The 15433-nt window shown below is 41.4% G+C and overlaps 1 protein-coding gene across 1 annotated transcript in view; it reads left to right on the plus strand.

Moving 5' to 3' along the window:
• The window catches only part of opn5 (opsin 5), a 39702-nt gene that overhangs the window by 12557 nt on the left and 11712 nt on the right, over window positions 1-15433 (plus strand). Inside the window, exon 2 of the mRNA XM_069657705.1 lies at window positions 5551-5670. Coding sequence (XP_069513806.1) covers window positions 5551-5670 — 120 coding nt within the window. The remainder of the gene's footprint in view (window positions 1-5550; window positions 5671-15433) is intronic.

Raw genomic sequence — 15433 nt, forward strand, 5'->3', positions numbered from 1 at the left:
TTCCATCCTGTTTGTATAGGATCACCACCATCAAAACCCTACACATATAAAATGTTTACACCTGGTGTAATTAAAGAGCTGTACGGATGTGCAGGATTGTGCAAGATGAGGGTAGTGCAAATATTTAGCAGTGTAAGAATAAAAACAATTTAAACAGACAGTATATAGTATATATATATCCAGTGTGCGTTATTGTAATAGTGTTTGAATGAGAGACTTTAACATTACTGTAATGCTAAGTGAGGATGAGAGTCCGTGTCATGAGGGGCGATGGGGTCTGGGCCTTGTTGACGAGGCTGGCAGCAGAGGGAAAGAAACTGTTCTTATACCGTGAGGTATTGGTCCTGATGGAGCGCAGCCTCTTGCCAGAGGGAAGGGTCTCAAAGAGACTGTGTCCGGGGTGAGAGGGGTCGGCCACAATCTTACCTGCACGCCTCAAGGTCCTGGAGGTGTACAGGTCCTCGAGGGGTGGCAGATTGCAGCCAATCACCCTCTCTGCAGAGTGGATGATACGCTGCAGCCTGCCCTTGTCCTTGGCAGTAGCAGTAGCGTACCAGACGGTGATGGAGCAGGTGAAGATGGACTCAACGATGGTGGTGCATCATCATTGTCTTTGGCAGGTTGAACTTCTTCAGCTGCCGCAGGAAGTACATCCTCTGCTGTCCCTTTTTGATGAAGGAGCCGATGATCAGCTCCCACTTGAGGTCCTGGCTGATGATGGTCCCCAGGCAGCAGAAAGACTCCACAGTGGAAACAGTGGAGTCGCTGATGGTGAAGGGCCGGGTGTGGCTGCTTTCTTTCTAAAATCCACAACCATCTCCACTGTCTTCAGAGCATTAAGCCCCAGGTCGTTCTCACCACACCAGGTCACCAGATGATCAACCTCCCACCTGTAGGCAGACTCGTCCCCACCAGAGATGAGTCCAATGAGGGTGGTGTCGTCCGCGAACTTCAGGAGCTTGAGGGACTGATGACTGGAGGAACAGCTGTTCATGTCCCGAAAGAAGAGCAGAATGCAGCCGTGAGGGGAGCCGGCGCTGATGGTCCTAGGGTCAGAAACGTGTTTCCCCAGCTTCATGTGCTTCTTCTCAGACAGGAAGTCAGTGATCCACCTGTAGGTGGACTTGGGCATGTACAGCTGGGAGAACCGCGATGATTGTATTGAAAGCAGAGCTTTAAGAGATGAGTTTCAATGTTGTACTGCTGTACTTTGGTGCACATTGTATCATTGTTTTAATGTTTTAAAAAGATTGCTAATGATAAACACTAGTGCGAATCGCTAGCGCAGTCTGGTTGGTGATATGCTGTAAGCTGTATGCTAGAGGCTAGCTAGTGCTGACCGCTAGTCTGATTGGTGATTCTCATCAGTGTGGCAGCACAGACAGTATGGAGAAACTTCAAATGAGCATTTAACATATTTTGCACCTTATTTCATAGCCACTTAAAAGGCTGGAAGTACGACTAAAATGTGATTTAACTAATTTTGGTTGTTCAAATGTACTTGTTAAGTGAACAGGTAGCAATAATTTAATTTTTTTTGATGTTCTAAAATGTGTATATATTAAAATCAGTATAAAGGAGTTAAAAAGAGTAATACTAAGAATAAAACTGGTTTAAAAAGATGAGGAATTCATTGTTAGCTGAAATACCTTGACATAGGGTAATTCATGATAGTAAGCTAATTTCATGTTGTGAAAACCATAATTGCTGTGATACATGGCAATTCATTTTATTGTATTTCCTTGGTTTTTTGGTTATACATTGTAAAATACACTGACTGAAGAAAAGAAGTTAATGTGAGCTCATGTTAGAAATAGAAATGGAACCAGACGACTTACAACTCTGCACTATTTGTGTAGGGTGGTTTTTATTTTAGAACCAGAAACAGGGATGAGCTTAGTGATGGCGAGCCCAGCCCAGCGAGTCTGAAGACGGTTGTTTATGCGTTGTGGCCAGCTGCAGGACCTGCTCAGAGGACGTCAGATTGCTTGATTCACTCATTCAGACCCCAGATAAGACACATACACACTGTCATCCTACCCTGGTCGTAGAAATTGACATTGAACATACGCACACGTCCGGATTTTCCTCCAGAACTGAACTCTTTTTGAACTTTGCACTCTTTCTTGAGTTGGGGAGCCAACTGGAAGGGACAATTTACTTTACTTTTGTTTATTATTTTTCAGAGCTCTATTTTATGTTTTATATACATCGTGTTGTTGTGAACATTTATTGATGCCAAAGGGCATTAAATGTGTCAACTGTTTAAACCAACACCAACTCCCATTCGTGAGTCATTCAAGGTGTCTACTCCTCTAGGACCTAGACTGATGTTAGTATCTTACCTACCCAACCAGCTTAGGACCACAGGTGTTACACATACATTTGAACATCATTAGTACTTAGTGCATTGTACTGTATGTCAAAACACGACTGCTGTACACATGTCCACTTGTAAAGTTTAAAAATCATGCTGTTTTCCCAAATTTCTCTCCTCTTGCAGGAGAAAAGTTCCCGTTAATGATGCTGTGACTGACAATGGTATATTTGTACATGAATGGCCCACTGCTGAATCTTGTGGAATTTCATATATTTTGTCATATCGCAAAATATATATATATATTTATTTAAAAAAGCAATGTTATTTTTGGCTGACCGCCGGGGTCAGCCCTACACATGGGTCTGTCTGGGACTGACTGACTGACTGACTGTGCAACTGACTGAGTGAGTGAGTGAGTGAGTGAGGGTACTTTTAGAGCCAGAGAGAGAGAGAGAGTTGCGACATCGCAATGCCGGATCATGGAGCATATTGGACCTCCACTGATGCCGCGACTCTCTCTCTACATGACTCAGGATACTTTGTTCGGGGAGTAGGCGGGGTTGCTCCTCCGCTGCTCCTCCTCTGTCCTCATCATGTCCGAGCGTGCATATCCAGGGGTAGTTTCTGGTCTTTGTTTTAAAGGAAAACGATCTTATTTACATTAGAAAGCGGAAGTGTTGACCTACTTTACTCTCCATGCCTGTGACTTTTACTACATGAAGAGATGTTAACATTGCCGACAGAAATCAATAGGACTCATCACAATTCATTTTTATCGTGTATTTTGGCCGAGAACGCGTGCGGCTCGCGGTAAAAATAGACGAGCCTCTTATCTCTACATTTTTGGCGCGTGCACATCGGCCTGAAGCGGTCAGCCACATACGAGGTCTTGACCTAGTCTTGTTTTCCTACATCCTGCAGCCATAATACAGTTACATGTTGTTTTCTCAAGCATAAAGTTAGTTAACATATTTTTAAAGTACAATTTTACACTTCAGCTGCTCGAGAATAAATCAAACCCGGTTAGGGTTCATGTGTCAGTGCACATTAGACATCATTTGTTCATTGCACTGAAAGACGCTTTTGATCAATGTAAAGTGGAAATGTCATGTTTACATGCTGCTGCATCCATGTCCCACTGTGAGCTGTTTTTAATGCTCGAGCGAAGCGAATAAACGATGCCGTGGAAGTCAATTTAGTTATAAGGCTGAGTGATCTGCTGTGATACTGTATGTTGGCTCCTGTCTCCAGTGTTACAGTGTGGACACAGAATGTTTTCTCCTTCACTAGTCTCCATTTTCTCCTCCATTAAGGCTAAGTGAGAGGACAGACTCTATAGTGCGCTGCTAAAGGACCTTAAAGATATGTTTCTCGTTCGTGATCATTTAAGTAGAAAGAATATGTTGCTGCCATTGGGTGTTGACTGCCTTGATGTGAATGGTCCAGCCTGAGGCTTTTACTTGTCATGTTTCATTTAATAAAAATAGCTGCTGCTAATCTTGGTTTGTTTATCTGGAGGAATGAAACCTTTTTTTTTTTTAAGATAAGACAGTCATCAGTTTCTATTTCCATCATGCCATCACAGCTACAATGTCAACTGTTGTAGGGAACGATACATCAAAACTGCATCCATTTAAAGGAACTAGGTTTGATTCTGCAACATGGTGATTAAAGAGAACTAAAGGAACTACAAAACTAGATTGTTTAAAGCACTGAATTTATATTTAGCAAAACTGTTTTGTATGTTTACAAAACTAACTAAAATAAAGTTATAGAGAAAATATCTTTAGCTTCCGTCTTGTATTTCATGTTTTTCTGGTTAATGACACAGGCACACTGACTCTTCTTTGGTTTGTCTTTTGTGGATGTTGGGGTCGTTCATCTTTCGTATTTATATACATTTATTTTTTTTAAATGGTATGATGTATGGTGACACAGTACTTTACAGACAGGTAGCCCATATTACAAATAAACTAAAACAAGCACTGAATAAAAAAACTAAACAGATCAAACAAACCAGCTTTAAAAAGTAATTAAAACTAGAAATTTACAGAAATTAAAAAAAATATATAAATAAAAAAAAAACATAAAATGAAAAAAAAAATAAAACTAGTAACCTTGTTCTGCAGCCATTAACAATTTAAACGGTTACAAATCAAAATTCTGGATAAAATAATTAATGAACAATATTACAAGATCACAAAAATCTCATGTCCTTCAACTTATTTAACTGCTAACTCAGTCTTGACCTGTCAATAATTGTTTTGATGCTCATTTTAAATTTGAGTGCAACAACAGGATAAAATACAAAATATTGAAAGAAAAAGAACATTGGCTGAGTTAGTGAAGGTAAAACAACAAAGCATAAACGGGAACAGGCTTTGGGCCTAATCCTACACCCAGCGCTGCAGCAAGTGTCATCGTATTTTCCGCCCAACGCAGCGCGCACGTTGTGTAAATAGCACGTTTGCGCCCGTGGGCGTGTTGATCTTAAAATGAGGTGTGGTCAGGCAAACGGGTGGTGCTTTCACAACATGCTAGTCTCTGCTTGTTACACACACAGGGACGCACAGCAGCTCTTCACACACACACACGCAACAAGAGTTACTTTAATCCTCAAAGGGGGCACTGACAATCGTGCCCACAGGTATTAATACACTGTCCAGAGTCCATTAGGTATAAAGGTAGGCTATAAATAAACATTTCTTTGATGGTAAGCACACAGAACTACACACTGGTAACATACGGGAAAATGTGCTTCAGCCTTACTTTTAAAGTAATTGTGCAAATAAGAAATATTTCTGCCATGCATGCCTTTCTTCATCCAAGCTTTTATCAGCCTGTAGATTTAAAGATTTACAGACCAGCTGATTATCATAAATAAACTTATAAACATACTTGTAATTAAATACTCCTGTTTGTTGTTTTTAATTGTTTACTGAGTTCTGTGCGACATGTTTATACTAATTTACATTGTACTTAGATACAATGGCTCAATGACTTTAGTTCAGTCCAACTAAGCACAGCTATCAAATACGGGTTGAATACGAAGCTGAGTGGCTGTGATCAGGGATCAGTAACAAGTATTCCTTCTTACTTACCCGATTCATGCAGATTGAAATGTATGTAAAAGCAATTGTGACTGATGATTCAGAAATGCACATTGTATTTATCTGAAGCATTCTCTCTCTCTCTCTCTCTCCCTCTCTCCCTCTCTCTCTCTCTTTCAGGGATCATGTCTGCAACAGGGAATGGCTATGTCATGTACATGAGCATCAAACGCAAGACCAAGTTGAAGCCTCCCGAGCTCATGACTGTCAATCTAGCTATCTTCGACTTTGGCATATCAGGTACTAGTTTATGTGTGCAGTTGTTGTCGTTGTTTTCTTGTGAATTAGCCTCCTTTCTAAAACAAATGCATTGATTGGTTAAATTTAGAATAGCCACATAATGTCTCTCATTGACAAAATAGATGTATTGAGTGGAACAGCATTGTTGAATGTCCACAGTTAGTCCGTAAGTGGCTTATCAGGTATTGGCAACAAATCAATATCATGACGCAGGTTCTAGGTGTTCTAGGTAAAGTGAAAAATACGTCTTCACACGCTGTGACTGAGATGAGCCGGAGGTGATCCACGTGTAGTTTATCAGAGTTATCATGCCACACGTACTGTTTTCTGCTTCCACAATGCGCCAACAATGCATCTGACCGAAACCTTACAGTAACACTGAGTTAAAGTCACGGGGTCATCAACATCAGAAGGATTTATTCACTTGGGATAAAGAGAGCCATGCTATCGTTCACCACTGGGTCTAATGAATGATATTCTGTGCAAATGGCATTAAAGCTAGGGTTTGACTCGATACGGCTCTGCGGTTTCTTAAATGAAGCCTTTATATTTGCAGAAAGTGTGACTGACTTTCATTGAGTTTTATATTGAAGTGTAACAACCGAGGCTATAGTCACTGCAGTAAGTCAGATGTCACCAGAGATGCTTGAGCAGCCAAAAACTAATTTTGGTCATTGCTGTCATTATTTTTTACTGCAGTTAGTTTAGAGCCCATTTCACTTTGATGAATGAAACGAAACAGTGAGTTAAACACATTCACTGGAGTGAAGTAATGAGACAATAGGGCATCTTGTTCTTTAGGATGTTACCCACATGATGCGAATGCAACTGCACATTCATGAGACACTGAGGACCAGAGATCTTTCAAGTTAAAAAAAAACGTTGTACATAAAACAGTTCCCCACGGAGCCATAGTCCAGAAAATGCAAAAACTCGACTCGAATGAACTCTTAAGATCCTAAGAATTGGGACACACTGGTAAGATCAAATCAGTGTGGGATGTGACCCTTGATTACCCTGCAGTAAGCACAGTCAAGTCAACAGAGAACACGTCTGCCTTTAAAGTGAACAAAGCTTGGTTTATCAAACCATGTGTTTGCCCTGTAGCTACGTGCACAGTAGTCCTGGCTCACAATAAGTCGCCCTGTGTTTTCCAGCAGCAGTGCTTAAGAGCATGACTTTTATTTTGCTCTTTTTGCAAGATATTTAGTGCATTCCCTGACATGAGAAGGGCCATAGCACTCGTACCCAGATGTTGATGACACGCTCTGAATAGTCAGTAAGAACTATTACCATCAAACCGGAGATGCAGGTTTTAATAAGGTAAGACTAAAGCACTCTTTTGTTCAACAGTCTACCCTGAAATTAAACATTGAGCTAAATCCCACATCAAAAGTACGTCAAAGGGCCCTGAACACTGTCTTCTTTGTTATGAACTGTTTGGTCAAATGGATGTTTTTTTCTATTGCCTGTCCTTAACTTTTATGTTGCAAGAAAAACTTCAGACTTGGTCTGACAATAAAGTTTTTATCTATCTATCTATCTACCTATCTGATGGCAAAATGAGTTTTATAAAATACAAAGTTTGATAACAGAAAACAAGACAAGGACAAGAAAAAACACAATCTAGGAGAAGGACAAACGGTTTATATATTTAATATGGAATTTTGTTTGCTTAGGTGACTCAATGATTTGCTCGATTAGATGATGTATGTTACAATTAATAGAATGTTACAATTTTCATCCAGCAGAAGCAAGGATCAAGTCAGGGGTAGAAAGTCAGTAAGAGCCAACAAACAGCTTTAAATACGATACAAGGCGTAAAGAAGTATATCTTTTTTAATCAACAACAACATCAACAAGGTCAATATCATCATTAACATCATGAATATCCTAATCAATATAAAGAATATCCTCAACATCATCAATTGCATTAATATCATTAAGGTCAGAGGTGTTCATAAAGAGCTGGGTCTTTAGCTTCTACTTAAAGGTGAAAGGGACTCTGCGGACCGAATGGAGTTTGGTAACTCACCTCGGGACGACTGAGGAGAAGAGTCTAGTTAGAGACTTAGGGCCCTGTTGTGATGGGAGCACCAGGCGCCTTTCATTGGCAGAGCGTAGAGGGCGGGAGGGAGTGTAGACCTGGATGAGGGCGTTCAGGTAGGCAGGAGACGTTTTTGTTGTTGTTTTGTAAGCGAGCAACAGGGTTTGAATTTGATGCGAGCGGCGATTGGGAGCCAGTGGAGGGATATGAACAGTGGAGGGATATGAACAGTGGAGTGACGTGTGCTGTTTTGGGTTGATTGAAGACCAGTTGTGCTTCTGCATTCTGGTTAATCTGCAGATGTTTGAATGTCCATGCAGGAAGGCCTGCCAGTAGGGAGTCGCAGTAATCAATGCGTGATATCACGAGAGCCTGCAGCAGCAGTGGTGTTGCATGCTCTGACAGGTAGAGTCTGATCTTCCTGATGTTGTACAGGGAAAATTGACATGACCGAGCAATCAAGGCCACGTGAACCTTAAAGGTTAGCTGGTCAATTATTCCGGGCAGACTTAGTGGGCATGAGTTCAGTTTGTCCAAGCTGGATGTTGATCTGTAGTTGCATAGAGGGACTGGCTAGGATGACATGAGCTCAGTCTTGGATAGGTTGAGCTGAAGGTGGCGTTCTTTCATCCATTTAGAGATATCGGCAAGGCATGATGATCCGTGCCGAGGCTGTAGTGTCATCTGGTGGGAATGACAGGTAGAGCTGGGTATTGTCCGCATAGCATGTATTAAAAACCATGGGAGCTGATATTTGCACCGAGTGAGGTGGTATATATTGAGAACAGAAGGGGACCGAGCACTGACCCTTGAGGCACCCCTGTGGATAAACTGTTGGGTTTGGACACTTCTCCTTTCTAAGATACTCTTAAAGATCTCCCTGAGAGGTAGGACATGAACCAGAGGAGGGCAGATACTGAGATACCAAGCTCAGAGAGTGGAGAGGAGGATTTGGTGGTTCACTGTGTCAAAGGCAGCTGACAGATCTAGCAGCAATAGAGCTGAGGACTGTCCAGCAGCTTTAGCCAGACGCAGTGATTCTGTTACTGACAGTAGTGCAGTTTCTGTAGAGTGGCCCCACTTAAAGCCAGACTGATTTGGGTCCAACAGATTGTTCTTGCACAGGAAGTCAGTGACTTGATTAAAAACTGTGCTCTCAAGTATTTTTGACAGGAAGGTAGAAGTGAAACTGGTCTGTCGTTTTCAACCTGCGTTGGGTAGAGGGTGGGTTTTTTGAGCAGTGGGGTGACCTGAGCTTGCTTGAATGCAATGGGGAGCACACCTGTTGACAGGTAAGAGTTGATAATGTGTGTGACTGCAGGGTTAAGTGTGGGGGAAATGGTCTGTAGGAGATTTGATGGTATTGGGTCCAGTGGACAGGTAGAGGGCATGAGAGTCCAGCAGAAGCTCGGAGACTTCATCAGAGGGAAGAATGAGGTGAGTAAGGTGCTATTGGCTGCTGGTGGCTGAGTTGGTCAGGCTCAGAGAACTGATTTCTGATGGTAGAAACCTTATCGGTAAAGAATGAGGCGAGCATGTGGAGTGAGCAGAGTGGAGGATGGCGGAGTGAGGTAAAAGCAGAAAACACGTGCATCAGTGGCACCGCAGATCTAGTTTTGATAATAAGCAGTCTTAGCAGATTTTAAACTGGTGGAAAATGATGCAAGATACCTTCAGTTATTTAATTTTATTTTTTGTTATTTGTATAGCGTCAAATCATAACCAGTTACTTTACAAAAAGAGCAGACCACACCACCACCAGGAGCAGCACTTAGCAACATTCAGCACATTGGCAGAAAAACAGGCAGAAACCTCGAGCAGAACCAGACTCATGTTGAACAGCCATCTACCTCGACTGGATGGGCCGAAAAGTGGGATAGAAGGAGATGCAGGATAGAGACAGGCAAAGAGAGCAACAACAACATATGTTCTTGTTACAACAACAACATATGTCGTTAATAGATAATACATACTTATGATAATAATAATAATAGTGGTACAAAAGTGTAAAAATGAGCAAGAACAGCATAGTCGTGATAAAGGCTGATAATTGTAATTATAACAGTTAAAGTCAACAGGTCTACTATTAGCATTAGCAGCAACAATAATGATACTATGGGGAAGACTGATATTAATAGTTGTTGCGGTCTGAGTCGAGCAGGTCCACAGCAGCAGGTGGTCTGCAGCAACGATCCCCAGGAACCTTCAAGACAAGGGAGCACAAGAACTCCCGGGAAGATATGTGGTTAGTAATGTTAATGGGACCAGAAGATACAGAGTTAATGAGCTGCATTAATTAAACATAAATGCAGAGAGAAAAAAAAGAGAGACGGAAAGAGAGGGGAGCTTGGTGTGTCAGATCCCCCGGGCAGTCCAAACCTATAGCAGCATAACTCTGGGCTGGTCCCAGCCTGAGCCAGCCCTAACTATAAGCTTTATCAAAGAGGAAAGTTTTAAGTCTACTCTTAAAAGAAGAGAGGGTGTCTGCCTCCCGGACCTTGACTGGTAGATTGTTCCAGAGGAGGGGGGCCTGGTAATTGAAGGCTCTACCTCCAACACTACTCTTAGAGACTTTAGGTATCACAAGCAGGCCTGCATCCTGGGAGCGCAATGTTCTAGAGGGGTAATATGGCACTATGAGCTCTTTAAGATCTTTTGTTGCCTGACCATTGAGAGCTTTGTAGGTGAGAAGAAGGATTTTGATTTATATTCTAGATTTTACAGGAAGCCAGTGCAGAAAGCAGTGTTTCTAGGACTTTCAGCAGCAGGGTAGAGGGTTTGTTGTACCACCCAGGTATGTGCGCATCTGCACATCATATCAAAACTATTGCTGTCAGGTGATTAAAAAAATGAATCTAATTAATTACAGGCTTTGTAATTAATTGGTTTCAATTAATCTCATATATCAATGATTTCTGTGAGAAGCACATAACATGAAGACTTACCCTCTTTCTAGATGGTTATTTCTCACTTGCCCCCTTAATTGTACTTTCTTCTTCACCTCACTAAGTTTTAATTCACAAACTAAACTTCACAAACTCACAAAAGTTACATATTTTCTCTCGTAATTCAGCTCTCACAGCACGTGAGCCGCATGTGCACGAGAAACGTTATTAATGACGTAGCGATCGAAGGGATTTTTCTCCTTTTATAAGCGTTATAAACCGCGACAATCAATGTATTTACAGTAGGGACGTACAGAGTCAGACAGACAATATCTCCTCATTCCAGTATAATATTGTGCAGCTTGCTGGAGGGAGATCGCCAGGGAGCTGAGAGTTTGATACTGAGCGCACAGCTGATATGGGCACGTGGATTGTTTACACTGCGTGTTATAACTGCGTATGTATGCCGATGTCAGCGATGCGGAGCGGACCCTCTTTGGCCGTTAGAAGTAAACTGGCCCCGCTGTTGTTTATTTGGTTGCCAAGACTTCACAAGTTCACTGTTTCAGTGGTCTTCCTCAATGAGGAGAGGATGGACGATCGTTGATTTGAAGCTGAAATCTCCAAAGAGTTGTTTAATTACAACTTCTGAAGCAGCGGCTGCAACAATTCATTAAATGTATGTAGAGGAAACACTGCTGCTTCTCCAAGTCCGCCGCATTTACAAAATAAAAGAATGACACGTTGTCATCTCAGATGGTGGATGTGCACCGGGACAGCACACACAGGCATGATGGGGAAAAAGGCGATCGTTAGGTAATTACAACAGGTATGTGCAGAGACGTTCAGGGTATGTGGACATGAGTTAGCTCAGACTCAGAGAGGAAGATTGATCGCGAGCCGAGAAGTGTTATTGCACCTGTGAGGGCGGGACAACTGCGGTCGATTGGAAAGAAGGAAATTTATGACGTGATAAAAATCATACATAACCACGCCCAATTTAACCCCAGCGTCAGGGTTAACAAAGAAGGAATGGCAATAACTCCAGTTTGGATTAAAACTTATTTCTTAAACTTTTAAGTTGCTTTCTAGTGTGTACATAAGACCCCAAATTACACAGTCAGAAGGATTTTGTGGATTTGGGTTTACAGGGGCTTTAAGGTGAATCCGCTGCAGAGCGAACAGCGTCTCTATTCTCCGGTGTTGTTTGTGTGTATTTAAATGAGTCATTATGCAGACATTTGGGGAAAATGTGGCCCCTTTCTTTGCAAAGGAGCCTCATTGCAAAAAAAATTCACAAACGACAGCGCTAACAGCTAGTTAGCGAGAAATTTTTTCACTGGTTATGAAACAGAGTGAAGTTCATTCTGATGACTCTATATAAGCTACAAAAGCAAACCAGACCATCAGAGAGCAGACTGATTATTTCTATATAGTTATTTTTAATGCCTGAAACTGTCACAACTGAACTAGGAACTTGAACCCAAATGCACGACTCAGGAAACAAAGTTCAAATAAACAATATTTTAATTACAAAGTGCAAAATGAAAATCACTGCGAAGAAACAAAAAATAAAAGAAAGATGAAAAAACTTCTGTGACCAAAAAAAAGGCGAAGTATCAAAATAACACGAGCAAGACAAAGTATCAAAATAATGGCATGGCATGGAAATGGCGTTGGTTCTGTGACTCACGGGACAAGACGAACTGGCAGACTATATATAGACAAGGTAATGGGGAACAGGTGGAAACAATCAGGGCAGTGAAGACAATCAGACCAGCTGGGAACACACAAGGGGAAGGGGCAAGTTACCTGAAACGAGAGGAGAGTTGGATTTCAAAATAAATAAGGAGGCCACAAGACAACACAGACACAAAACAAAACTAATCAGCATAACCAGATTTCTTGGACAGGTGTCAGATGATGCGGTTAACTGCACGCTGCCTTTGTTTACATTTTCCAGGGCAGAAATTTAAGGTGAGTGATACATATGACTGTTAAAGAAAGCAGGATGAGATTGTTTGTTAAAAAACACCACTTAAGCATGTACAGGACAAAATCAGCAAAGAGAGAAGAGGTACGGTTTTGTCCACAGGGGGCGCCAAAATCAACACAAACCCAAAGTTCCTCACAGGAGCTTTAACATGTAACATGTAGGATATATAAACAATATAATTAACCTTAAAGTTTCTATAATTTATTTTATAAGTAAATAATGCCAAACAGAGTACTGGGAGGCTGATATAATCCCTGCTGCTGTTCTCTGTGTGTACAAGAGTATAAAACATAGCTCTATTGATTACACCTTTTTCCACTGCCACTACTTGTCTGACTCAGCCTGTTTGGCTCTTGGATGCTGTGGTGCAAAGTGACAAGAACTTTTAAGTAGTAAAATAGATTGTCTTTTCTTCTGTCATGCACTCCCTAAATGTGTGCCATTTCATCTTTCTTTTTAGCATTTCATCTCGCAGTGTTGTTCACTTGAATACGTGGAGTGCTTTTTATAAAAAGCACCTTCCAGTCAGCACTGAACATCATTTAATATTCTTCTGAATATCCGTCCCTGTAATGTCATCATGCAGCAGAAAATGTATCTATCTGTATGTCACAGTGAGGTTACTCTCTTTAAAGAAATGCTATACACAAAATGTGTGCAGCGCTTGTTAAGTCATGTTTATGGTAAGATGATAAGCAGAGTGTTGTGAGTGGAGTGGTGAGAATTTACGAGTGGCTCCTGTCTGCTTTGTTCAGCGTCTTTCAAGCTCAAGCTTTAGCCAGACTGAGTCGCAAAAAAAAGATGAGCTGAGCAGGGGCCGCTTTCACAGAGATGTTTTAGACCGGTCTATACCGTTAGGCCAGTCTTAATTTTACTCACAGATTAGTCTAATGTAAGTTGGACACATCACAAAATTAAAGACTGAGCAATTTTAAGCAAAAAACATGAGACACCTTACCCCCAGGCTAACTCAGCTCTAAGACCCATGTTACCATGGTAACAATCAGTGACACCTGCTGACCAGTAGAACCAAATTTTGTACGTCTTTGATGGTCCTTTCAATGGTTGGATTAACACCGTTTACTGTTGCTGCAGGTCTTTTTGTTGTTGTTACACTCTTGGCTGAATTTTCCAAGTAAAATGCCCTTAAAGCTGTTGAATTCCTCCAACAGACAACCATTTTCTGCTGGGGTAAACAGACTTGAGTGGTTGGATGCGTTTCTTGGTCGGCCATTTTTTTGTTTTGAAAAAGGGTCTTACTTTACCCAGAATTCAATGCACGATAGTCCTGTTTAAGATAGTCAAGAACTAAACTGCTTTGTGAAACGGATGAACTTAGACGTCTATCTGAAGTCTGGCTATTTGTTATATCGAAACCATAGTCGAAGTCTATCTTTGTGAAACCAGCTCCAGGTCTGGTTCCTTCCTTGGGCATGCCTCAAACTATGGTTTAAGTGAGTAAAACTTGACCAGGAGTTGAGGCGAACCTCGTTCTTGAATCCATACTAAATCCTTCGGCTCACGATCCAAGCATGTTTGCTCATATGGAGGCCATCTTCCTTTCTCACATAGTTTTCTCTGTAGCGACCCTTGGATGAAGTCGGGGCAAATGTCTAAAATATGATTGAGTAGACTTATGGCTTAGGGCTTAATAAAACAAAACCAATAGAAACAGGACTTCATTGGACTGTTTCCTAGGCTCCAAAGAAGTGCCCCGATTCTGAGTCCACCAGGACCAGTCATCATCATCAGTGAGGCTTGGTGCTTGGTGTCGTTTTGCACATACAGGTAAATGGATTACCCTCAGGAAAATAAAATCAAGCCATAATATCAACTGATGTGCATCCCACAAACTAACATACAGTTTAGTAAGATAATTCTAAAACAGTCTATAACAATTTGTATTTAAAATTATACAAGTGAAGTCACGTCATCACACACTCTTTACCCTGCGTAATAATTGCTGTCATCCTCAGTGCTGTAATCCTCACTAATCCTCCCCTGGTTGACCTGTTCTCTCTTTAAGCTTTTTGTAGGGTTTACAAGGACATAGCTTCCTGATCATCACAGCACTAGTAATAATAATAAATGATACAAAAGTAGTCCCTTAAGATGTCTATAACTGGCTAATACATGTTGAATCATGTTGCAGTTTGTTTGCCGTTTCAAACTAAGTGATTAGAATCTCTAAGAGTAAGATGAGTACAACCCTGTCTTGTCCAGAAGTGAACAAAACAATCAAGACCAGACACTCTATGGATCAACAAATACATTAACATTATGAAGATTCTCCATTATTGAAATTATTTTCGCACCTAAAGATGATGAGGTCACTCAGCTGATTGATTATTGTGTCCCTCTACTTTTGTCTGGAGCAAGCCATCTTGGTATCTTTTTGCTGATGATGTTGTAGTGTTCTTCAGAAATATGCCCACTCCTGCTGCCTGATATTGTCTCTTAGCTTAAACGATGAGTCAGGTCAGAGGTTGTCGTCTCTTTAAACTTGCCCCACCAAGTTTTTGATATCTGGATTTACGATATCCTTATTTTATCACCATTTTTGATAATAAGTAGGTATGATTGGTACATTATGAGTCAAACAAAATGGTTTTAGTTATCCATCCATCCATCCATTATCTTCCGCTTATCCGGGGTCGGGTCGCGGTGGCAGCAGGCTCAGCAAGGTGACCCAGACGTCCCTCTCCCCAGCAACGTTTTCCAGTTCCTCCTGGGGTATTCCGAGGCGTTCCCAGGCCAGACGGGATATATAATCCCTCGACAACTGGCTTCTCTCGATGCGAAGGAGAAGCAGCTCTACTCTGAGCTCCCCCCGGA

Source organism: Semicossyphus pulcher, unplaced genomic scaffold (assembly GCF_022749685.1).
Source record: "Semicossyphus pulcher isolate SPU_LCO1_2020_fin unplaced genomic scaffold, fSemPul1.0.p SCAF_11, whole genome shotgun sequence".
Lineage (NCBI taxonomy): Eukaryota > Metazoa > Chordata > Actinopteri > Labriformes > Labridae > Semicossyphus > Semicossyphus pulcher.